Source organism: Antrostomus carolinensis, unplaced genomic scaffold, assembly GCF_000700745.2.
Source record: "Antrostomus carolinensis isolate BGI_N321 unplaced genomic scaffold, ASM70074v2 scaffold18402, whole genome shotgun sequence".
Classification (NCBI taxonomy): Eukaryota; Metazoa; Chordata; class Aves; order Caprimulgiformes; family Caprimulgidae; genus Antrostomus; species Antrostomus carolinensis.
Genome location: NW_010297782.1, coordinates 16,344 through 43,384, shown reverse-complemented (window position 1 = coordinate 43,384; position 27,041 = coordinate 16,344). Strand labels below are relative to the sequence as shown.

Here is a 27,041-nt window from a genome sequence, read left to right as displayed (position 1 = left end):
TATCTGTCTGTAGTTTTCCACATATAGTAATATTCTATTATGCTTGTTAAGGACTTCCAGGGGAGCTAGGGACATAAAGGAAAAACAGCAGTCATTGCAGGGAGCTGGCACACAGCCTCACTGACATGCCCTGGACTCCTCTGACAGACAGTTTATAGCAGAGTCTTGCAACTATTAACCCTCCTAACAAAAAAAGACAGTCAATGTCTGAATCTCCTAAGGGCATTAGATGCACATGGGACCCATGTTAAATTAAATGCCCTTTCAAAAAATAGTGCTTTCAGTGTAGAAGTAGAGCAGGTTACAGGTAAATCTTCATGCCGCATTGGCTCCACAGCAAAGCATTCAAGAGAAGCACAATGTGGAAGGGAGCCCACTGGCTCAGACTCACTCTGCTACAACAGCAAAGACTCGAGGAAGAGCCACAACTACAGTATCACAGTTCTGATTTGCTTGGCTTCTATGGAGCTGCTCATTTGAATAAATAAATAAATAAATAAATAAATAAATAGTAACTACTAACAGAATTGTGCCATGCCAGCTCTGCTCCCTGCCCAAGAAGCACGAGGATTTTTTTTTGAGTCTTGTGCTGCTTCCAAGTCCCTCTGTCTAAAAGATCAGAGCACGAGACAAGCTACACTGAAACTACTTGTTTTATTCCAGAGGACTCGAACAGCGATACAGTGAAACTTGGCTCTCTTTACAGTGCTCCATTCAATCTGCAGGCTGAGCACCTAGGGTGGAGCTTTAGCCAAACTACAGGACACTTCCCTTGGATGCCCAGGATTCCTTTTTAAAACTTTCAAAGGGTCCTTTCTGAAATAGCAATATAAAAGTGACTAAATTTTCATGTTTCAGAAGGCCCAGTACTTATTCTCCTTCAAACACAAATTAATCTACAGTAGCTAGGTTGTCACAACACTTTCCTAAATCCTCTCTCAGCTGTAGTGGAGCAGATGATTTTAAATTAACGTCACTAAAAGAAAAGCAATCATCTGTGAAAATTTGAAATTCTGCCTGTACAGCAGGCTGTCATCAACATGAGGTCTGCCTTTTCCCAATTTACAGCAAGACACATGCTCCAGTTCAAAGCCCTCCTCTTCAACACGAAGAAAAACAACACAGTTTAGACAAGTTGTAAACCAGTTCCGTCACCAATCAGAACTGGTCACCGTGTGGGTCTCCATTTTAGATACTTACAAAATCTTGCTGAATGTCAGTGAAATCTTTTCCATATTTTTCTAGTGCTTCCTCAAAGAGGTTTGCCTCTGAAGCAGACCACTCCTCCATCTCATCTCTGCACAGGACAGGCCCACCTTGTGGCACAAGCGCAGAGATTGCCTTGGAAATGTCATAGACATTTTTGTGCAAAGTGTCCATAGCATGGAACTACATGGTTGTAAAGGAGAAAGATAAATGTAAGGATAAGCACCTAGGGGGAAAAATGCTTAAAGTGAAACAGCAATAACATATTCTGCACCATGATTTAAAGGTGTAGTATTCTGTATTAAACACAGACAGTAAAAACTTGTTCCAACTTCAGACTCGCTGTAATTGTCAGCGTGCAAGTCTAACATTCACTAACAACAGCAGGGTTTTTGGAACATGAGCCCTTGCATATCAATAATTCCTACTTTATCTACTCACCAGCACTGTAGCACAACTGTTATGAAAGTACACAGGATAGAGCCCCACACTGAGCAGCCCTGTCAGGCACCATCCACAGATGGGGCATGAAGATAGAGGCCCAAAGGCGTATTTTCTAATAAACTTAGCCATGCACTTTCTTTGTCAAATAATCCACAAAAATTGCATAAGAAAAATATTTAAGAGCAGCAACACACACATACACTTCACCTCCAAAGGCCACAAATCCCAAAGAAGATTCAAGTCAAGTCACATATGATAGCTGAGTAGGAAAAAAGAATTACTTCTAGGAGCAATTACTCCTCAGAAAGCTGAGCTACGACTGTCTGCAACTTGTGATTTACAAGGGCTGAGAACACATTGTGAGGGAGGAATTGGTATTAGTAAATGAAAGCTTGGCTTTGTTTCCTGGTTTCTGTAGTTTTAATCAGAATGTTTTTTCCCTTTCAACATACCAGTTTTGTGCATGTGCATAATTAATCTACAGTGTTTGATCCCAGAATTTATTGTATATATGGTTTCTCTCTATTCCAGTTATGAGTTGAGGCTTTGATAACAGCTCTCTGGAGACTTCATAAATTTTATTCAAATTTTCATTAAACTTTCTCTAGCATAGAAGTTCAAGTTTTCCCTTTCCTCTATCTACTCAAAATCATTTATGATTATAAAATATTAACAATGTCACCACTCCTCAGGTACTCTAAAACAAAGATAATTGCAGAAAAGAACTGGAACATCTGAAATTTCTTATCTGACCACAAGCTTTTCCCCCAGACAACCTTGCCCAAGTATGCCAGTGACAGTCTGGTGTTGGGGGAGTGATGAGGAGTGGCATTCTGGCATTAAAACACTGCAGACAGGCAGATAATCATTTACATTCTTTTCAAGACAGCTACTAAGCCCCTGCAAGAGATGGGTTGTGAAGCATGTCATCAAAACATTTTAATAAAACAAAACAAAAAATTATCTCATAGAATTATCCATGATGGATCATAGAAGGCACAAGGCCAGAAAAAGTTACTTCATATGTAAATAAAGGGTTCCTTTACAAAGACAGGATCTGCTTCACAGCAGGCCACAATTACAACCCATCTGCCCCTCTCTCTTTGCCAACTGTTATTGCTGAGGTGAATATTTTGCATCTCAAAAATGTAAGGCCCTCTTAAAAATCTTACCAGTGTGATGTCCCTAGAGGCTGCTGCAGCACTCATGTGCAAACTTGGCTGTCTGACAGAACTACTGCAATCTAGTGCTCGGGCAAACGTACCAACAGACCTGAAAGAAATTAAACAGAGCATTAACTTTGCATGCAAAACAAGCATGAATATAAACACCAACGAACACTTTTTGAGATCAGCAGACTCCATTTCTCAGGAACAAGATTACATGTTTTGGCGCTAGTTCTGAGACAGAGACCGTTCTCTTCAGATGTGGTTTGTTATTATGAATGCTTTATTCTACTTAGTTCATATGACCAAAGAGGCTTAAGCGTAGGAGGGGTAAGACTCAAGGATTACAAACAGGGAGTTTTGAACTCCTCTTATCCCCTATCTCTCAACAGAATTAAGCTTTAACAGAAACTGAGCACAAGTGAGTTTTATGAATGGCAAAAATCTCTTCCACAACAGCAAGAGCAGCACTGCATTTTCCAAAGGTACAGAGACAGATGACAAGACCAGACAGAAAAGAAATGCAGTAATGCAAGCATTTTTTCTAAAAGATTCATTAAAATTAACATAATATAGTATAACACATATATATATAAAATACAGCCCATGTAAGAATAAAGCAATTCTTGAATACTTCCCAAAATCAGCTATGCCAGCTTGCGAGACCACAATCACCATGCTCCTCATTTTATCCCTGAAGAAATTAGTCAGAGAAACCTTTAAACAGGAACATGGGTTCTAGTTATTCCTACTCTCTTTGCTGCTTGCTATACCACGTGGGTGAAATGCTTGTGCTCCTGCACAGTAAGCTGAACTCCTCTGAGTAACTACAACAGCAACAACAACAACAAAAAAAAAGGTGTAGGTTCTTTTCCTCCATTCAGATCACTTCCTCAAACTAGTTGAGTGCACAGAGGAACAAACTCTGGTGTCAAGCAGGGCTGGTGTAGAAAAAGTAAATGCTTAAGCAGGAGTTGCCATCAAATATCAAATTTTGGCTAAAATCCAAAGCAGTCTCCCCCACCCGAGTTTCTGTGGCGATTTACACTTTGTCCTCTCCCCAGCCTCTCAGTCACTATCCCCATCCCTGCTTCACGACTCCCCCGTCCCCAGCTCTAGCAGAACTGATACTTTTGGGGGTGTGTGTGTGTGTAGCATCTAATTATAAACTGGATCACTTTGCTGACTCCAGACAGAAGCAATTTTTATACTGATTTTTTCAGTGATTCTTGTTACAACACACACCTTTAAGTGCCTGTATCAGCAAACCCAGTGGGCTGCAGCGAACAGCCGGGAAGGGTTTTTAGCATTACTAAAACCAGCTTTGCCACCAAAAACCTACACAAGGTGGAAGCCCCTATCACAAAGCAGCTCTACAGCCACTCTAAACCAACCCACTTCCTGCTGGGTCTTCCTCACACGAACACTAGACACTAGAGCACTGTGTAGTCAAGTGGTAATTTGAATCAATCCTGCTTTTTCTGAAAATTAACCCAGAAAATAAAGTTCTTAGCTTTCTGGTGGTGTCCTGTACTTCACTTGATGAGAAGCAACTGTGAAACCAGAGCCTTGTCAAGAATGGTCCCATAGGAAGCAGGACTAGCCTTTGCTGGAGGCATCCCAGCTCTCCCCATCACTCCTCCATCTGTTCCACATCACCAGTGGAGACTATCCTCTCCTCACTTTCATCCATTTCCCTGTGTCCATCTGATCAATCAGAATTAATCTTTTGCACATAAATTCACTGTGTAAGCAGCCCAGTGAAACTTCCAAGAGCCTAAATTTTATGGCGATCCTTTAGTGTAGCCAGAACACTATGAATTTTATGAACTTTTAAAGTCTATACAACAAAAAGCACCTGTTTAACCAAAGGCAAAAAACGCATTCATGGATTCTGAACTGTAAGATTTTCTTCAGTCTGGACTGCAGTTAACATTTTTAATCTTACCAAACGTAGTTTCACTCTTGGCTCCCTGTTACTGGACTTGAACACAAGGCCCAAGCAGCCATGCAAAGGTTTTTAACTGCTGCAATTCACACTAGCTATTTTTTTTTTAAATTTAGCCAAAGTTGGTAATAATGGTAAGTTTTATCTTCAAAGTACACAGAAAAATCGATTTGGGTGTGTATTTCTGAGTATATACACTTCCCATCCTGAGTACGGAAAACACTGCATTTCATCATCTTCCTCATTTACCTAAATTCTATTTTTTTCCCCCAGTATTTCCCTGAGCTTGTATCATTCAGCACGTTGAACACATTTACTGCTGTTTGATAAAAATGTACCTTTGTAGCATCATTCGGCAGCTTCAATCATAACTGAAGGGCCCTTTCCAGGCAGATTCTGAGTATCTGAAATACAGGCTTAACTATTTTTTCAGGGCCAAAGCCCTGTGAGGCAGGGTCCATGTCTATCAGATACTATGGCAAATGAGCAGAACTCTCAAGACTAGTCAAACCAGACACTGCTAGCAGTAGTGTAATTTCACACACCCCTTTCCTAACCATATCCAATGATAATTTGCTATTTTGACTAAAAATATTAAAAGGTCCAACTATCCATTTATTCAGACCATTTTCCCTCTCACACAGTCCCACAAACTTACCTAAAACACAAAGAATTTGGAGAGTGTTATCTTTTTTCTTTTTTTATTTCCCCCAAATTATTCAATCACCAGTTGCTATGAGAGCCTAAAATTTAGTATAAGCATCTGTTCATATAAATGCATACCAATAAAAAAGTTCAAGAACATTTTAAAAAGGAAAGTTTGATCAACAAACACTGCTTTGGGCTTAAATAAAAGCACACATTTCACCATCTGTACAGATTTGCAGTGTTTTACTTTATTGTGCCTACCTATTGGAATCTAGGCATTAGAAAGCATCCCTGCTCCATCAAAAACACTTTACCAGACTTCTTAGCAAACTATTAATGGATGTTAAAATGTCACTGGATTTGAAAAAGGGAGAAAACTGACAGAGTAATGAACTGTCAAGAATCTAGTTCACTAAGCCTTCTGCATGCTGGTCAAAGTATTTGAAAAACCTCACCAATTACCAGACAGTTTTTCCATGCCATTTGCTTTTCTTTTATGAAAGTGATTAACTAAGTTGTAAATCTGAGTAGCTGTTCCTAAAGTCATGCAGTTCCCTGGAAGGCATGTAAAATGTCTGTCACTTCAAAATTGAGCAAGTGAATCGACCAACCAAAACCAGTATTCATACCAGTAAAAGCAAAAAGAACATTAAATGTGTTTGGAACCAGAATTACAAACTTTTACTTACTCAAAGGAGAGGTAAAATGCTCTTACCGTGCTACCACCAGGAACTGGTCTATCTGCTTGTCTACTAATGGGTTAAAAGCTTCCCAAACTTTTGTTTCAAGTTTTGACTGATCTCTTCCATCATCCTCACCTGGTTGAAAAACAAATTAGAAATGCTTGGTATGGCTTTTTTAAAATAAAAGTACATTCTAGATTATTTTATCTCACAATAATTTGACTGCTAACCCATCTCTTTTAACAGGCCACTGTGAAAACTTCATTCACCCATTCATCTGTGACAATTTCAGTTTGCCAGACACACCAACTCAGCTTGTTTGAATTGGGCAATCAGATTCTGAAGAACTGGTTTTAAAGGACACATGTAATGAGATACAGAGTACATCCTTCTCTCAACTAGGCAGTCTCTCTGCATCCCCTCCCTCCAGTTTCTTTCTCCTTTATCTTGCAGCAGCTCCAGGAAAACAGGCACACTCCCAGCTGCTCTGGGCAGGCAATAGCTGGTTCACCTTGTGTCAGCTGCTTTCGAAGGGGGAAATCACAGCATCAGTCTCTCTTGCTTCCATTTTCCTGACTACACACAAACCAAAACACCTTGGGAAAATACAGGAGCTACCAAGACTTTTTAAATTTTTCTTTTTTTTTTTCTTTCTTCTGCTCCCTTTAAAACATCTGGAGATTGTCCTTCTCTGAAGCCCTGTGTTGGCCTGCTGAGGTAAGAGAATGCCTCTCAAATTAGTTCATCCTCACTTAGGAGGCTTGCCCAGCTGCTGAATAAATACCAGTTTCATAGACAAATTAAACAAGAGTCCCAATCAATTTGTTTGTTCTAACATGAGGCTAACAGTATCAGCAAAGACAGAAGCACATTGTTGCTTTCACATCTCTGCCCATACAGTTTGGAGAAGGTCCTTCCAACATGGGTCACAACCCCTGCTCTCTTAGGAGGAGCATACCAACAGATCTTTCCTTGTGTATTACATGGGGCTCAGAAAGGAGCAAATAGATGCCAATATTCCCATCCCTCTCAGTTTTCCACCCACTTTTGGATCTGTAGGGTAGTGCAAAGGCAAATCTAAAGTTAGTCACTATTTGGTAACTAGTAACAGCTCCTGCTACTACTCCATTTCCTAGGACCAGCGTCCTTGAGGTCGGTCCTACCGCTCCATGACATAATAGGAGCAGGCTGAAGTCTCACAAGTTCAGGCCAACAAATTCTTCCTCTTTCCTGTTCTGCAGGTGAGAAATCTAGGCTGGCAGCCAACACTGTAGATGGGGAGAGGGCTCCAAGGAAAAGGCACCCAGCAATAATGGGTGAATTGATGAGGGCAGACATTTAATTGGCACTAACTTGGGAAGGGCTCTTATAGGGAAGTGAGGCTTGATTGAAAACACAAAAGGCTTTACAGACACGATGAAGTTTGTGTTTCCCATGGAAATTCTGAAATCTCTAAATAAAAAGAGTGCAAGCTCTGAGAGAGCCAATTAATTCAATTTGTTTTAACAACTTTTATGATTTGGACAAATGCCCACTTAAAGACTGGTTTGAGACATAACTAATTGAGTTCAGAAGGCAACAGCTTCAGTCACCAACAAACCAAGCCATCGTTGGAGGCATGACCTGGCAGTGGAAACCTCCATCTCCCACATCTATGTAGGCCATGCACATAGCAGTGGCCACATTCAATACGGCCTCTTGACAATTTAAATAAATTATGGAAATTACCCTCTTTTAGTAGGTCTGTTATATCTGCCTGATATCTGTTTCCAACTCGAATCTCTCCTTTATCAGCGAGTAGGGTCTTTTGTTGAGGATCATATACTAGTGAATAAAAGAAGAAATCCTAAAAATAAAACAAAAGAAAAAAATTAAACAGCGTTATTAGCTTTTACTTTCAGATTTGCATGCACACTAACAACCTTTTACATTTAAAGTTTGGTTTTACTACCTATATATAGATTTTAAAGCTGGGTGAATAAACAAGAAATAAACGACCAATTTTAAAACCCTACGTTAAATGCTGCCACTTTCTTCCATCAGTCCAACAGCTCTCCTCAAAAGCAGCCACTCCTATAATATACAGTCTTTGAAGTTGAAGTGAACAATGCTCCTCTTGCACAAACAGGGCTCAGGAGGTCCAGGAGATACTTTTTAGTAGTATCATCTGCTTCAGAACATAAAATTGCACTTTCCCATATACCAAAATAGCCATAACTAGATGCTAGTGACTTATCCACACAGAAATATTGGTACAAACTGAAGCATGACTTCAGAGTGTTACAGCTCTAACAGAGACATGAAGCCCCACAGACAACCACTGTGGCCTCTACTGGACTTGCTCCAGTATGTCAATGTCTGTTCTCATAGTGGGAGCCTCAAAGTTGGACACAGCACTCCAGAAGTGGTTTTGCAAGTGATGAACAGAGGGGAAGAATCCCTTCCTTCCACCTGCTCGCTACACTCTTGCTAATATACACCAGGATGTGCTTCACTTTCCTTGTCATGGGGATGCACTGCTGATGACCTTCTTGTCCACCACCATCTAAGCTTAAATCACCATGTTTCCTTCAGCTTGTCATTGGGAGAGGGTAGCAGATCTGGCAGCAGCAGTAAGCAGCTGCAGGTAGTAAGACATTAATTTGTTGCTTTAGTTCAAGTAGATGAGAAAAAGGCTAAAAATGCTACTTGGCTTCTGTTACCTGGGTGTGTAAAATTAAAACAAGAAGTCATACAAGAATGAGAATGTCCTGCCAGGGTGGAGGAAGAAAACAGACAAAATTTTAACTACTTAAAACTACACAGTGTAAGTAATTAAACTTTTCTGCATGGATAAGTACTTAGCTATAGCTATTGGGTGACACAATGGAGGCCAGGTACACTCTATCAAAGTATAGTGTGGGATATGGGGCAGGAGGAGAGCTCTGGTAGGACATGAAAGAACAGACCTTTTAGAACCTCCATCCACAGCAACACTGTCACCAGGAAAGAGAAGTGTTTCTGAACAGAAAGACAGGATGTGCCATTTTCACATCTCAGGTTTCTGGCTCATTTTCCCTTTCCTCGTATTTCTGTGTCAATAGCAGTCATCCTGTTTAAATAAATCTAATTTCATGCTCATCTCATTTTCCTTTTCCCTATATTTGTATGTGTCAACAGCATGCAACAAAAATCAGGACAAAACCAGCATCAGTTTCAAGCCCTGTTCATCTTCATGAAGAGGTGGCAAGGGAAGAGAGTCCCCCAATCTGTCATGCAAAGCTCAAAAAAGGAAGAATCACTTTGAGTTTCTCCAGTAATACAGCAAAAATTCTGTGGGTTACAGCTTCAAAGGTACATACTAGTGCTGTTCCCTGGCCCTGTGCATTACACACGTTATTTGGAGACTGATGCTACAGAGGTAAAGTCTCCTGCATTTTCTTTACACATATACTGCATCCAGCATCCAATTGCAGGATTTAAGAGTGTTAAATATGGTAACTCTATTTTCTGCTTTGATTTTAATAAAAATAGGCATTTTTCCAGGAAGAGAACATCTATGGAAGGGAGGAAGAGAGCGAAGCAAGCCAGCCAAACCTGCTTTGCTACCCAAGAAGGCTACTGCACAAAAAGGTATCACCTACACAGCACAGCACAAGAGGCAAGACAGGAATTCACGCTGATCTCCAGCAGAAAACATGACATTTCCCAAGCATGAACTCCAAGGGCAAGAACAATCTCATGCTATGTCATGATAACAGGATAAAAGTCATAGCAAACACTTGGCAAAATGCTGTTCCAACACCCGGCCAAGTCAATCGGAAGGGTCGTCTGTGGTTGGGTTTGGGGTGAGGGGATTCGGTTGCATCCTAAAGTAACTACATTTTTGATAGAATTGATTCCTACTCCCACAGGCACCAGGGCTAAATCACATCAACCTACTGAGAGAAGGGAGCTTCAGAGTATATAAAATTCATTTATATCATGGCTGTGTAAAGCAATCTGGGTCTCTTGCTCCCTGACATACACAAAGTTCAAGATATTACAATATTTGGATAATGTATTGTTGCATAAATAAACACAGCAAAAGCTTTTGTCTTGCAAGCTTCTATGTTATAAATATAGTAAGTGTTTTACTTGTTCCAGCTCTAAAATACCTAACTGTAGGACAAAGTATACGCAGTGCAACATCAATGCTTTTCAGGCACATTGCCCAGCAAACATGCAAACCAAACACCGCAGTATAACAAGACGGTGGGCCCCAAGGAAGGTCAGATCTACAGGCAATTTCTGAACACAATCTTTCTCAGCCAGGGAAAGTCATTCATTGTGGGTTTTCTTTCATGGTATTTCATTGTTAGATGCCCTCTTACTTCTCTTTTACAGATTATTGCTATGATTTTTCTCTACAAAAGAAAATCCATCCTTCTCTACCAGTCTCAGGCCATCTTTTTATATCTTGTCAGTTCTGTCTTGGATCAAGCAGGCCCAACAGAAGAATTAAAAGCTTCTGGTCTCTTCTCCCCAACCAGAGCCTCCTTGACAGAGAAATGATGGAAGTTTAAGGGCTCAAGTGGGAATACAAAACAGACTGCAATCCCCAGAGTGCACTACCATCTTTGTCCACAGACGCATGAAATTCAGTCCATGCAAAATGAGTGAGATTTCTGAAAACATTAATAAATGTCACACAGTAGATCCTTGATACTCCAAAGTGCACATGAACTCTTGATGGCCACTACGTGATGAGAACAATTTTTCAGAATGGTTTCACAAGAGCAATATTCACAGCAAACTAACATGGCTCTTCAAAATCCTCCATGCCCATTTTATGTCAAAGCTATGGATGTTGAGTTTGCAGCAGAGGAGAAAAAGAAGGGTTTACTCTTTTAATTTCAGATCCCAGAAAACACTCAACATGTTGGGGGAAATCACAATGATTTGGCACGAGTTAAAATTAAACCATCACTTTCTTCTTCTCCAAAGTGTTACACAGACACAAACGCTCAGAGCTTCCCTACCCAAGTCCCTAAGCTATCCACAGCTACGGGCAAGAACCAAAGCTGCTCACAAACTGCAGAAGAACTGGAAAAAGAAAACAGGCTCAAAGTGAAAGTAAAGTACAGAAATAACAGTTAGTTCATTACAGCTTGCAAACTCACTTTCATGAAGTCAGTCTGGGCGAAGGGGATGGAATAATGTGCTTTAACTATATAGCATGTTATTTTTAGTGGGGTAGTAAAGGGTACCAAAATACCAGACATCTGCCCAGCAGGCAAAATTCACACAAGCCTCTGGATATATCCTAGCAGAGCAGTAAAATAGAGGGTGTATATATATATATATATATATAATAGTTTCCAGCAGAACAGGGAAATCTAATGCTTTTGCCCTAACTGGCTATGCTCTTCTCTTGATCTCACTGGAAATTCAGTATGTACAGGAAATTCTGTTTTTCCAGATGCCTTTTTTCTTTTTCCTCCTATTCCCCTCTCCTGCTACAGACCCAATTTTGCCAGGCACAGTAAAAAAAGTCAACACTTGTCCCCCCTCAGCCTGCTCTCTGAATGTAACGGAGCAATCTTCCTGAGGAAGATGACAGAAAGAAAATGGAAGGAGGAAAACAGAGATAACAGAAATGTAATTTTGCTATGCTTACTATCTCTCTAAAAAATTCTGTCTGCATGTTTAACCTCCTTTTGAGGCAGACAGCCTTGGACTGAAAACCTACTTTTAGTGGTCATAACATACAAGAAATCAAATGACAGATTCCCCTAGAACTGCTTAGGCTTCATTGACAGAAGTCACATTAAAAAAACCCAACAATGAACTAAGTATTTTGAAAGCAAAGAATGGATTAAGAACAGGGGGACGGGAAAAAATAAAAAAAGAAGAAATGGTTCAAAACAACACCATCCAGTGCTATGAATTCACCAGGCAACAAATATCTCCTTTTTCTTAATCTCTTTACCCTCCACCCAAGCACATTTGTGTTCCTGAGCTTTTAATTTCTTTACCATCTGTCCAAGTTAGTTTGCACCACAGTGAAATACTGTGCTAAGTGACAGGACACATTCAAGGAACTCTCTCATTCTGTGAAATCGCTAAGTGCCTGCGCAGTTTTAAAAATAACCCTCGTCACTCATCCTGCATTCTGAGAGTTCAAAAGGATGAAAAATAAATCTCTTTCTATTCCTAAATCTGCAACTGAGCTGTTGCATGATTAGAGAAAGCCAGTTCCCTTTTCTGACCCAATGTACCCACTTGTAACATCAGCGATAATAAATCTGTGTTCGGAGCAATTGAAAACAAATACTACTTAAAAGTTGGGTACTAGTAAATCTAAATTAATTTAAGTTTGATTAACTTTTGCTTTCAAATTGGCATATTCTAGGTCGCTAGCTGGTAACAAGCATCCTGAATACAATGGCCCCTGTTTGATGCTCTGCCATTTGGCAGCCCTGAGCAGACTCGACATGTTTTTGGTTTCACATTCCAAAGAGAAACCCAACTATTAAATCCCTGTGCTTTGTTTAAAATTCTCTTAAACTAGAGTATCAGATTAAAATTAAACTCATGCTTAAATAAATACTAAAGAAAGCTAAAAAAGCATTTAAAAAAGAAAGCCCAACTATGAGACAGACTACAGTATGCTCCTTGTAAAAAAAATAACCTGTTTTCTCCTTGTTTCTTAAAGGCCAGTAATGACCATTATTCTACTGCTTTTAATTACAAGATTTCCTTCCTTGTCTAACATTTTAATGTTTTCAAATGCAAATATAATGCTTGTAGATGTATTCAAATAACAATATGCTGAAAGTGTTTGCTAATCTCCTGAAGTAAGGCTCCCAGATTGTCAAATTCTAAGACTGTCTAACCCAGCCGGGAGCCAGAGGTCTAGCCACAATTAAAGGCATAGAAATATATTTAAAAATTACAATTGGCATTTTTAAATTCCCCAAATACCTGAAAAAGTAAACACCAAGATTTATATTCTGAATAGTGATTAACAGTGCAAGACAATTCAGTTTCAAGTGTTTGGTTGGAGTCATCTTTAAACAGTCGGATTGGGTAAATTCCTGCAGGACTTGGAAGTTAACTGACAAGTAGTTTTTCAGGGATCTAAGTGTCTGTGGTGGCACAGGACGACTACAGGTAAATATTTAGAACAGTGAACTCAAAACCAGGGAACCAAGCTTCTCAGAAATCAGAGGTGAAATCAAGCTTAAACCATATTAACAGAAATCAGTAAGATTTCAGGGTAAAGCAAATATATAGAACTACAGCTTGCTGGTTTGCTCCCTCTTCATGTTCACTTCCATCTCCCACTCTGTCTTGTTTGAGGTGTGAGCCCCAGGTTTGAACTTTCACACTGCCAGGCTGATGAGCAAGTAGGGCTCTGTTTACAGGAGAGGCAGCTTGCTGTCACAAGGATGTGAACAGAAGCTCTGGCCTCTAGATTCATGAAGTTTTATATTAGAATAAAAACTGTAAGGAGCCTAAAGCTTCCCACTGTCAATGGCCGTACAGTAAATGTAGAAATAAAGAAGCAACTTCTTTTTAGAAAACTTGTGAAAAGCCACCAATCCTAAATTGTGTCAGAATAAACCGTTCAAGCTTGACAATTCAAAAAATGGGTTCATACCTCCCGTTCCAGATATGATTTAAGGGATTCTGTCTCATTTAACAGAGTAACGCTGCATTTGCCTCTAAAAAAAGAGAAACACATTTTATGAAAAAACATCTTAAATGCTCATGTGATTCACAAGATGGTATTACCGGAGTTGTACACAGAGTTTAACCTTACACTGAAGAGTACTTGAATGGTAATAATGCCATTTGTTTTTTGAATAAAAAGCACTGGAAGAAAACAGTCATTACCTAATGTGTGTGGCTGGCAGAGATTCCAGCTGTCGTGAGAGAAACAACTCACGATGTCGTAGCTGATGCTTCTGTTTCTCTGGTAAATCAACCATTTCTGGATTTTCCATCTCTTCTTCCATCTCTCCTAGTTATAAAGAGACAAAACTGATCGTCAAGAATAGTGCAAGTACTGATTCTGGGACAAACAGAATGAGCTGCTCCAAAAACTTTGCTAAATAATGCATATTATTTAGATAAATCTAACTTCATCTGAATCCTCACATTTCAGACAACTGAACAATTAGATAATTAGTACAGATCCTTTAAATGATGCCTGTGAAGAATTGTTATTTATTCACCACTGGGGATAAAAGCATTCCAGGTACACACAGGTCACACTGGCTCACCAAGCTGAAAGTCACACAAATCTGAAAATTTTCACACAAATCTGAAAATCCAACAGACCAGCTCTGAAGAGAGCTGCTCTTGGAGACCATGACCACACCATTGGCTTCATCAGGAAGAAGCTGAGGTACAATGAGTGAGGCAGTCACAGTGAAGCCTTTCCTCTTTGCCAGGCACCTTAGACCCTACTCCTCTCTTTCAGGGTATCACAGACTGTCCCATCCTGACTTCAACAGCTTCTGCAGGAAATGCCCACTGAAAAGGTTAGTTTATTTAGTGTATTTTACCCTCTTCACCCCAACCTCAGCCAACAGATCACAGTCACAAGATCAACTGGAATGTAATCAAGTGCCTAAGGCCAGTTTTGTAACCAGCCCTACCCTACCACTCCACATGCATTCAACTGTTGGCCAGTACTGCTGCGTTGCAAAAGCTTGCTTTATTCTGCAGTCAGGATCCACCATCTCTGGCTTTGAGCTATCCAATCGCTATCCAACCAGTTTTTAAATGAATGCCAAAGTAAATATATGAAATTACACCCACACCGATACACAACTGATCCAAAACATCTCTAGGCACCTTTCTTGTAAGAAATAAATTAGTATGTTTCAAGCTTATTAGCAAGTATCCTGGCAATTATGCAGGATAAACTTGTAGAAAGGAAAATACTCCAAGAAAGCTGCAAAGCTGCTCCATGATGCAGGAGTGCAAAATAAAATATCAGACTTTTTCCTTCTCTACAAAATTAAGGCAGTTACTGTATTTTCCAAAACCATGGAAAAAGTTTCCCAGATTGTAGTAGAATGAGCTGTAAAGTCTCATATGTGAATAGTAAAACTCTAATTTTACAGTAGCAGTACTCTTTTAAAGAGCAGGCTTACGCCTGCAGCTTAATTCAACAGTTGTTGCCAAGAATCATTTCTAGTCAGAAACACATACATGCAGAGTTATGACTGATACACCCTTACGATTAGTTAACTATAATCCTCATAGTTATCTTAAAAGAAAGCAAACAGAAAGGAGAGATCTGCATTTTATAAAACACTAAAATTGCATTTAGTTTTTACTAGGCCACCATTATGCCAAAGGGGGTGGCAAAAAATTATGCACCCTTCAGGTTCCCCACAATTTATCACTGTTTTACTGTCCTGGAAAAAGATTTGTGATTTATATTCCCCTCAGGTAAGCTGCTCCAGCAAGGAAAGAAAAAAAAATAGTAGCATAATTAAACCAGACTGCAACCTGAGCCACATGAGCTGTTAAGCAGACAGCAGCATGCACTTTTAGTATTTAATATTTAATAATTCTAATATTTTCCTAGGAACTAGAACACCAAATTTACATTTGTGCTACAGTTTCATGGTTCTGCAATGTATTTACTGAAGCAGATTCTGTTTTCCTTGAAAATTAATATTGTGGCTGCTGACCTACACTATAAATATACCAATAGCAATCCACAAACAAGTCAGCAAGTTCCAAGCTAGCTTGCCTAAAAACCAAGGGATGCACAAATGGGAAGGCATTCATGACTGCACTGACAATAGTTTTTTGAGAATGAGAGCAGAGCACTGTGCAATTGCAGGAAAAATACTCTAAAGAGCAACCTAAAATACTTAATATTCTCAGTGAATTTAATTGCCTAGAGCTTTTAAAAATTACATTTAAAAAAAAATATATATATATATATTAACCACTATGCGCCAATCAAATCTACAAACAAAATTTGAAACCACCCAGCACAACTAAGCTAATATCAGGAACCACATCCCTTCAGCTACACTTGTCTTCCAACTAGTAATTTATTTATGTGTCTAGATTTTGTAATAAAATAAGGAAGGTGGGAAGCACATATTTTCTTCTTATGCCAGCTCTGCTATGCACAGCCTTTCAAAATGAAAAGGCTTTTTTTTAAAAAAAAAAACAAACAAAAAAACCCCCCCAACAACAGACATTTCTACAGGTAACAAACAACTCTCCCAACCCCAGACATAAAATTGTCATAGTTCCTGAAGACAGAGGTGGGAATATTCCGAGAAATAACAAACAAATCTGCATAAGCATCTTCCCTCCTTTTCCACAGCCATGATTTAGTACTGAAAAGAATGAAACTGGCAAATGCATTCAGAACCAAGGGAAGGAGGAGAGGGCTGGGTCAGCACAGAATACAGCACGTACTGAAGTCATGCAGAAGTGGCTTTGACAAAAACCGTAACTAATACCACCTCATCACTCCTGTGCAGACAGCAGAGGCTTAATCAGACTATAAACCGCAAGAGGGGCTGGGGCTGGCTCAGCCTCGGGTTCTAGGACAAGCCTGACACATCTGTTTCACACTCCTATAGCTCAAGCACTCAAGCTCCAAGTAAAGCAGACTTCATCCTTGAGAATGGTGGCCCCTGAGAAATAAGCACTATAGTCTTAAAAAAAAAAATATATATTTATAAATAGAAAATATATATATTGAATATATAAGAAACCTTTTCAGAAAGACTTGCCTGCATTCTTGACAGTACTGCAGAACAAGTGGCATGGGAATACAGTAGGTGCAGTACATTGGGACTTCAATGCTCTCATAAAGCCTTACTTCAAAATTAATCTCTCAGCTTGCTAGATGTGCTCATGCAGATTTAAAACTAAACATTTAGCCTTAATACAAACAGTAATATATCAGCTACGCAGAAGTAGACAGTGGAATGCTGCAAGGAGTGTATTAGATTAAGTATTATTTGACATTTGATGACAGAATCATTAATAGTACATTAACAAAGCCTGGAGATGACTTATATTAGAAACAAGAGACAGGCAGGTTGGACACAAACAGCAAGACTCATGTGAAAGCTAACATACATGTGGAAAAATAATCACAGAGAGTAAACTTTGAGCTGTCAGGAGAAACCCGAGAGGCAGTAACTGTAATTTAAAATGACTGGGTGTGCGAGATGCAAAATTAAACATCAATATTTGCTAGACACTAGAAAGAATAGCAATTTGATATAAATCAGATGGGGCTCTCTAAAACATCAGAGACAGAAAGCACCAGCCCTTTCTCTGCATTCTAGGCATCATACCTGTAGCTACATGGCAGAATTCAGAAATGCACAAAGGCAAACAAGATACAGAAATTAGGTTTAGAGAGCACACTAGGGCATCCAGCTTGGGAGACAGTCTGTAGCAACACAAGAATTAGTTGGCGTGGTATCACTAACAACAAAATGTAAAGGAAAAAGGAAAAAAATGTGGTCAAAACACTGGGAAACACAGTGAAGCCAGTGGTATTGACCTGCACTACGGTTCCCTCAGGTGTGAAGAAAGCTTAAACTCCTGGTACTTTAACAACTCCGCAGCTTTGGAGGACATTACAGAGGTGTTGCATTGGAAGTAATGAACAATACAACACCACATCCTTTCTCCCAGGTCCGGTTTCAAACAGTCTATATGAAGTCTCAGCCTTATTAATTTTCTCTCAACAAAAACCAGATATTGATTCACAGCTATAGAAAATACGGTGAAAGTTTTAACAGACAGAAATCCTTATACCTTGACACTTCAGGAGTGTGCCATGTTATCAAGACATCCCACTACGATCCCTTCCAAAACTTATTGCGACCATCTTTTGCAGCCATGGCCAATATTACAGGTAGCATACAGAGCAAAGAGACACTATTTGGACACTTAACTTATCCTTCCTCTCTGCACCACCTTCAGAAGAGAAAAATCACAGTTGCCTCCTCTCAGCAACAACAGAGCCGAAAGTGTCATTAGTGGCTTAATAAATTTGACTCCTCTTAAATCTGCATGTGTGGTGTTGGAAGACAATGGAGAAGAGGAAGAAAATGAAAGGAAGAAATAAATAAAAATAAAAGGAACTTATTTGCGAAGCTTTTTTCAAACTGCATTTTGACTGGTGTCATCTAAAATTTAAAAAAACCTAAACTTAACAGACTCCCTGCTTGCTTAGGCACACAGGTCTTACGCAACTCAAGGACTGATTGAGTAATGACACCTCACCGCTGCAAGACATTTATTTTCAGCTCTGGCACTTACAAAACCACGATGCCATGTGCGCCTGGCACCCAAACATCAGCTGCTGAAAGCTAACCATAAACCTGCCAAACCAGCTGGCACTAACTACTCAGCTCTCCAACCACTACCAACGAGTCACTCATCGCTTTACAAATCAGGATAAACGTTTTCAATGAAGCAAAAACTGTGGTCAAAAGACAGATCACAAGTAACTGGAGATGGCTAAAGGTGGGTGGTTAGAAGGGAGGACAGAAGGTCACATCACTGCTGTTGGAAATATTTACTTAAGTATATAAGGAACTATTTAAGACAATGTATAGAAACAATAGAGGGAGAAAATATATAGTCCCAGCATCTAACAGTACCTTGAGGAGTAAATTATCTCTCTCACTTCTCTTCCAACAAGTTCTGCCTGCAACCTTGTTTGCATACAATATTCTACCTTAAACCACTACAAAGTCTCTGGGCAAGAACATTCAAGTGTCTCCTACTGGTGAAGCAGGTTCATTTCAGAAAGAGATAGAGAAATTCCCCAGAATAATTTGTGAAGAGGCTTATGAATTTGTTAAAGAAGCTTATGAATAAAAAGCTCTAACGATGTATGGAAGTCATTATAATGCTGAAAGATTTCTAGGACAGCCCAGGTAAGCTTTATATCACATGATAAAAATAGTAAGATCACAGGTCAAATCCAAAAATCAGCTTGCATACATCAGGCACTAATTTACAGTCACCAACTACAGAATAAGGTGCTTCCAACTAATTTGTCTTTATAAACAGTTATGAGAAAAGACAACATATCTTAGACTTGTCTGTTTCAGATATCTGATAGATTATACAGGCTAAAGTGTAAGCATTTTTTAGTTTATTTTTTTTTAACTTTGCAACATTCATTTCACAATCACATTTTTTCTTTCTTTTACTGGAAGATAAAATACTTTAAAAAATATATATATACACTTTTTCTATTCATGTTCTGGACATATCTTCCCATTATTTGGTTCTTTCACTGCACTGATCTCAACAGTAGGTCTAAAATAAAGGCATCTTAAACAGAAGACTGTGTGAATGCAGAAATGTCTGCAGTCAGAAAGCTCCATTAATCAGCTGAACAAAGGCAGTTAAAAGATCAGCGATGCAGATACGTACATCTACTGCAAATGCATCAAAATGAGGCAACAGGAGACTTTATGGAAATGAACTCAAAGTCAATGACAGTGTTGAGTATCTGTACTAGAATCTTAACATCCACAAAATATAATTTAATTATGTCATGCAGGACGTAGATGATATTTTTTTCAGAGCAAAGAACTAATGGCTGTCCAAAAGCTTAATTTTTCTCTCTTCTCCCTCCTGAAGAACGGAAGCCACACAACAGCCCATCTATCTAAATAAATGGAAGTCATTCAGTAGCAATTTTATTCTGCACTAGAAAGAAACATACTGGAAAAAACGTTAGTTACTAATGAAATTTACACTAAGAGACAGCCTCAGTTGTCTCTGGTGGCTCTATTAACAGGATCATGCTATAGAAGAATTTTCCTTTCCACATACTCATGTGTCTTTCAAACACATTTGAACAATGAATTATTTGTTTGCATTAAAAAAACACAACCTTAAATTTCTTATCACAAAAAGAAATCAGCCTTTGTAGGTTCAAAGAGCGTTTTTAAGGGTTCAGATGTTTTTCCTTTCCAGCCTCAGACATGTGTTTCTTCCAGTCATTCCTACCTGTTTCCTTTGCTAAATCTAGTGAAGTGAGACACAGATGAAGGAATCAATAGTCATGTTGTTTATGGTGAAGCTCCTATTAAGCTTCAGTATTTTTGGATAAAAAAAGAGTACTGCTGCACTGGAGAGATACCAAATAAGCTTTGCCTGCTACCACAACTCTGCAACACAGCCAAATCTCATCTCAATGCCACATGACTTTTTTTTTACAAGGTATAGTTGTAATGGAGGGATTTATTTTGACTTGAATCTACAACAGAAAATATTCAAATTTATCAATAAAAGGCTAGTTCTGCTGCATGTTTTCCCCAATGGCACTCCAGCACTGAGATCACAGCAAGACATTATATTCATTGTTAAAACTGAGTATCTGATTTTATCATGCAGTACAACTATGTAGATCTGTATTACACACACATCACAGCCTATTCATACATACACCAAGAAACACATTAAAAGACAATGATGCTTGGCAGCTAAATCACAATTTTGACATGCCCAGATCTGATTGCTTCTTTTTCAGTTATGTATGTGCCTACAGGAAAGCCCTGAATTACAAGGCTTGATATGGTTGTCCACACTCTTTGCTACATTTTAAGCAATCTGAACAGCTCTATCTCACACAGTCCATTGTTTACAAGCAGAAACAGTTTAGTAACTCCACCTGCTTACTTTTTTTTCTCCCTTTCAATACATTTGTTTTGGTAACTGTCTGTTTTGTTAGTAGTATGTCCATCACCTCCCCAGGATGGGATGAGAGGGATGCTGAACTGGCAGAGGAAGGTGTAAATGAACCTAAATCCAATCCTCACTGGCAACTAGGATGGAGTCAATCAGGCTGGAACCCCAGATAAAGTACCCTATGACATGTAGTATTTCTCCCCTGGAGATGGATACCACCCTTGTGAGCCAGCCTGTGCACCATGCTTACCCCCTTCTGAGTTTAAAATGCACAGATCTACAGCAGTTTGTCAGCTCTCTTGTCTGCCTTTTTTTTTTTTAATGTTTGAATTTTTTTGCAATATCTTGCCTTACAGATTTATATAGGCAAAAATCTAATCTATACTGACACATAACTATTTCTGTATGCACTTTTTAGAACTTTAGAACTGTATCTATTATCAAAAGATAATTGTAACACTAAATTAAAATCTAATCTATACTGACACATAACTATTTTTGTATGCACTTTTTAGAACTTTATCTATAACGAAAAGAGAATTGTAACACTGAAATTTGTATAGAAATAAGCTTCCTTCTCTACTCAGCTAGCTATCTCAGACACCTCCGACCTCCTTGGCAGAGTACATACCAACATAAGTTAACACAACATTCTGTAAAACAATAAAAATCAATAAATTAGTTATGCAATGCATAGATGCAAAGCAGTACAAACTAAGGTAGCATGAGCAGCTCCCTAAATTCTATTATAGTTTAGTTTCACATTTAATTTTTTTAAAATCAGAAAGTATGGTACTCAAAAAAGTTAGTTTTCACATCTCCTCTCAGCCCAGACATTCTTTTTTTCCCAACAAAGGGGCACAAAAGGACTTGAAGTATTCAAAATAGTGATAGGACGTCCTAAAATTCAGTGCTTTTAAAATGTATTTACTGAACATGTTCAGACAAAAGCTATGTTACAATGAAAAATATTATTAATATTGAAATGTAAGGAGAATTCCTGTTAGTCAAGTTTCAAGCTGGTCACGTTTCAAGTTGGTTTCCTACGATCAGACTATATTTGATTTACTCATAAAGAAATTTTGAGGGTTTTTTTCATCTGCTAACCAAAAGATTAACTCATGATAAGTAATATATGAGACAGGGAGAATACTTTCCCTCGTTCCAAAAATTAAGAAATTCACTTCTATGAAGCAAATAAGATGCCTTTATTCAGCTCTAACTGAAAACTTCTGTCCTGTCCCTACCATGATAACCAAATTATACACCAAATGAAGTTTTAGAAGTTTTAAGGGGTGAACAAGAGAGAGAAAGAGAAAATTCGGCCAAACAAGGAATGTATTTTGCTGAAGATGAGTACAGGAAAGTACATTTAAAAATCATATTGATACTCCTAACTGCAAGACCAAAGTTGTATCCAAGTTTGGCAATTTTGTGTAGAAGCAATTTGAACACAAACAAGCTTACTTGCATGTTTGTCTGCCAATACAATAAGTGTACTCGATATGTCTCTTCTTCTGTAGAAACACACCACCTTTGCCTCCACATTTCCATTGGCAGTCTGAAACAGGAAAAAAAGGAAAACAAATGAGCACAAATCAAAACCTGAACTATACACACCGAATTAGAAAACTTCACCAATAATTTGGAATTTTGCACAACAGCTACATAGCATCACCTTTTAGCACCCTCCAGCTGCACACAGGTCACCTAACACACAAACTACTGTGATCCCTGTTCCACAGGAGAGAAACAGAGTTTGGCCCTTCCCTCCTAATTGTTTCTGGGGCATCACCTTTTTTTGCAGTTACAGAAGTTTCATGGGGAGAGAAAAACCACTTACCTACAATTGCAACAGATTAACAAGCCACTTTGCTACTCTTCAAGTGACATCTACATTTAGTAGAATTCAAACATCTTTGAAATTCTAATAAAAATAACTGTGAAATACAACAACAGAGTTCAGGTTTAGGCTGTTCTCCAAACTCTGTAGGGCAGGAGGAAAGCAAGAAAGAACCCAGCCATTGTTACTTTCACAAAAGAAATCACAAATGGTTTTCTTTCTCTGACAGCACTGGTGAGCTGAACAATGACTAACACACCAAAAAAATCATTCCAAAAGGAGAACCAAAGAAGCTGTACCAGGCAATAAACTCTACGCCAGTGACAACATACAAAAAAGTCTGAATATTTGGAAGGTTTGGTATTTTTTTCTTAAAACTCTTAAAATGAGGTAGGTGATGAATCTCTTGTAAAATGGTATCTGCCAAATTGTGAAACTGGCTTTATGCAAATTCTAGGTGAAATACACCTACTGGTTTGTAACAACCCCAGTCAATCTACTGTCTCTAAAATAAAATGACAAATCATTAAAATAGAACTTAAGATTTGTATCCTACTACTGAAGAGTCCTTGAAAACCAGAATGATGGCACACAGTTTAAGAAACTATAAGACTAAGATACAAATTTCCCTCTGGAAAGTCTCCAAAAAAGGTAGTGGACCAGCAATCCATCCATAAGGAAACAAAATAAAAACTGATATACATGCTTGTTGCTAAGATACTAACGAAGGAAAAGTTTCATCTTTTATAATAACAGTTTTCTGAACACAAAAAATCAGGCAATACACACATGCACAAACATTTCTCCTTGCAGCCTACCAGTTTTTAGTACAGAGCCTGCAGAATTTCTACCATTTTCAGTTAAATAATGAAGAACTAAATTTTGAGGAACTAAAATACAAAGACAGAAGCGATCTTGTTAAAACACAAACAGCTACAACGTAGAATTATCTGTTTCATTTAATTGCCCAAGCTTCATTTACACTCAGTTAAAAAAAGGCAACACAAGATACACCATTCATTGCAACCCGAAAGACCCATTTCAAAGAGCAGGTCAAAGAAATTACAGCTCAAGCAAGAGTTGTGCTAAGATGAGAGAGCCAGGCTGAAAGTTCTTTTTTCAAAGTTCTCAAAGAGGGGGGAAGATTGAAGAGGGAAAAGAAGAAGGGATAAATGTCATTCTTCTAGAAAGCTAACAACAAATCTGCAGCCTGTAACTGATGGAATACAGGTATTGATACCTCATGGCTATGGATCCATCAGGAACACTTCAGAAACACTCTATTGTTTCCTTAATGGAAGAGAGACAAAGTATTTCTGCAAAAGATCTCCACTAAAAAAGAAGGGGTTACAAGAATGCCCCAGTCTTCAGATTCTTTGTCATTATATGATACACTTTCTCTACCAAGTAACTGTTTTAGAAAGACATGTTTTTTCATCATTGTTGGCTGAAGAAAAAGACCTAATTTTAGTCAGTTAATTTAAATTCAAAACCAAACCAGCGATGTTACATTCCTTCCGTATGGGCTGCACTGGACATGCTGGGATTAAATCTGAGAAGGTGGCATGTTTAGGACACGTTTAACAGCTTCAGAACAGTCTTCCTTCCTCAACTAGGTAAAATTTCAGCATGGAGGACTTCAGCTGGTCTCCCACATGCAACCTACCACACTTCCCCTTTAGAGCCAATGAACGGGAAATCTGGCAGATGAAATAATCCACCGCCCTAAAAGACAACCAGCAAAGACAAAGCCTGAGGAAGCAGATAACAGCTCCAAACCTTCCTGTTGAGCAAGAGTCTCCCCCAAGAAAGATCAAATAAGAAAGCTCTCCATCCTCTGGGCAAACTATTATTTTATCTTCCTGTGGCATGATGCTGGCACAGAACTGAAGAACTGCAGAAACCTCCTGCCCTATAGGTGGGCATAATCACCTGGAGAATGACCTGTGGTTGAGGCTCAGTCCTTTCACATCAAAGGAGAACAGCCTAGCAGGTCTCAAAGCATTCCAGTAAATTACCAGAACAAAAGTATTTTCAAGCTTCTAATTACCAGAGAACTGCTAAAGAACTGTTCTGATTTTAATCAAATCAAACAGATCATAAATTCAATTATCTTCAAAGACTTGATGGAAAAATTTGTTTACCTTATTGAGCTCTTCTATTCTTCGTATCAAATATGGGTTACTTGAAGAATTTTCGAAGTAGACATAATCTGACAAAAAGAAAAAAAAAAAAGACTCTTTAAAATATGAACTGCTAAAAATCAAATTAGAAACCTCACATGTATACCTGTTAAAATCACCATGCCAAATGCATTTCTTGGCACAAAGAGTATTTCAAATGTTCCTGCTAAATCCAGGATGTTAAGTGAGGAAGTACAAAATCCATGCCCGTGTAAGGAACATATATCAGTCCAATCTGAAGGCCAGGAACTCACTTCTGGGGTGGGGCAGGGGGAAGAGAAGGAGCTCTACTGTCAGCCTGAAAAGCATATGACCTTCCTTCTCCCTCTGATCACATTATTTCCACTTTGATCACACTTTACTTGCTTCCTCTTCTTTTATATCAAAATCCAGCCACTTCTCACCAGCAATATGCAATCCTTCCTTTTCCATTCCAGCTCAGCTTCACCTACTGCCCATTTACTTAAAGCCTCCCATTCTTGCTTTGTCTCTTATATTTTCCTTTACTTCCTGATCTTTTACACCTATATTATCCCAGAACAGGCTCAACAAAACTCCATATAGTAAGCCAAACATGTAGTAATGCTCGTATTTCCAAGTAGGATAAAACATTTTAAACTACAGGAAGCAAATGAGTTCTTTACACAAGGTAGTGCCTTTAAAGAAAAAAAAAGCCAGAGAAGCATAAAGGAGTGTGAGATGAATAATTTGGTACTACTGAGCTCCAATCTTAAACACTCTTTGTTACAGGTAAGGAAACAGAAGCTCAAGAGTCTTGAATGGACATGGCCTTTGTCTCCCAATACTCCAGAAGCCAAATCTTAAGCTTTAAGCAAGGTAAAAATGAGGGCTGAATTCACAGCCAGCCACCCACCCACCCTCTGGTGCTGACCTTGCACGAAGATCTAACAAAGATTCCTTCCAAGACCATCTACTAAAGTTAAAACGATTTCCCTCCAAACTTCCCAGCTCGTTTGTGTTTGGAACAAACACTCATAGCCCCAGGGCACGACTAAGGTAATCTGCAATGAAGACATTAGCAGGAGGCTCCACCACTTGAATGGGTGTTTAGCGGTGCTCCCCTTTGTAAAAAGGGACAACTGCTGAAGCTGTCAGCCTCAATGCTTGTTAAAAGGGCAGTGATGTCAGAGACACTGTCACCTCCTCCCCAGCCCAGAGGAAGGAAGGCATCTCCAAGGGCCTCTGCTCCTGAAAAGCAGCACCATCAGCCTTAACGATTCCCCTCTAATCTCAGGGTGGCCAGGGAGACATCAGAGCATTCACCCACCTCATCCTCCAGCAGCCCTTAATTCCCCGGGTAACGCTGCTCAAGCTGCAGACAGGGATGTTTTCAGGCTACTGCTCACAGCTCGGAGGTCTCCCTGGAGTTCACAGAACAAGCTCCTCACTGCCTGAGACACAGGAGCACAGCAGCGACCACTGGGCAAATGACCCAGCAGGACCTGCAGCCCTCACTAACTGCAAGCAACTCCAGTGCCCTCATGTCCCTTCAACAGGGCTGAGCTGCCTTAGGAGAGTGGTCACAGATCAAGAATCCCAGGGGTTAGAATTTCAAAAGCAGAAATTGTAAAAAATAAATAAATTTAAAAAATGTTTCCAACCTTTTGTCTTTCAAAAAAAAATGTGTCATATGCCATGAGCTGCAAAGGCATCTTGACAATGAAGTCTCAACATGGTCTTGGCTGAAGTGATGTGGCTGCAATGCCAATACTGAAACAATGCACATCTTGGGTTACCTAACCATTCATGGGGTAACCAGGGCTAACACAACATAGAAATACTGCACCCAATTTCTTATCTTTTTGTGCATTGTGTGCTCCAGACCTCTCAAACTGATCATCAGCTATCTTCACACACACTAACACGCATCTGAGTGACTCCAAAACTTTCTTCCCCACTGCAAGAGTTGGTTCCTCTTAAATGTCACTTCCCTGCAGGCTTCAGACTGAAGAATGATCTCATCTAAGGAATTCAGATGGGACATCTGGTTTGTAGAAAAACAAAGTTCCCAGAAACAGTTAAAACATCGAAGTAACCAGACCCTAAATTTCCACTCCCAAGCACTGGCTCTGTATGGCACATCAAATGGGAAATAACAGGCTCCACATTACTATGACCAGCTCTACCAGAAGTCATAAAACCAAACAGATATTTGTCAGCTTCAGCAATAACAACTGCTGACTGAAATAACAATGACAAGCATTAAGCAATTTACAG

General features: G+C 39.1%; 1 protein-coding gene across 1 annotated transcript in view; it reads right to left on the bottom strand.

The window, feature by feature from the left end:
* The window catches only part of MTA1 (metastasis associated 1), a 66,262-nt gene extending 41,435 nt beyond the window's left edge, over positions 1-24,827 (bottom strand). Inside the window, exons 1-9 of the mRNA XM_029083561.1 lie at positions 24,765-24,827; positions 22,245-22,338; positions 13,956-14,082; positions 13,720-13,783; positions 7,824-7,941; positions 6,128-6,230; positions 2,823-2,922; positions 1,201-1,389; positions 1-65 (exon numbers count right to left, since the gene is read on the bottom strand). Coding sequence (XP_028939394.1) covers positions 1-65; positions 1,201-1,389; positions 2,823-2,922; positions 6,128-6,230; positions 7,824-7,941; positions 13,720-13,783; positions 13,956-14,077 — 761 coding nt within the window. The 5' untranslated portion in view covers positions 14,078-14,082; positions 22,245-22,338; positions 24,765-24,827. The remainder of the gene's footprint in view (positions 66-1,200; positions 1,390-2,822; positions 2,923-6,127; positions 6,231-7,823; positions 7,942-13,719; positions 13,784-13,955; positions 14,083-22,244; positions 22,339-24,764) is intronic.
* Positions 24,828-27,041: the final 2,214 nt, after the last annotated feature.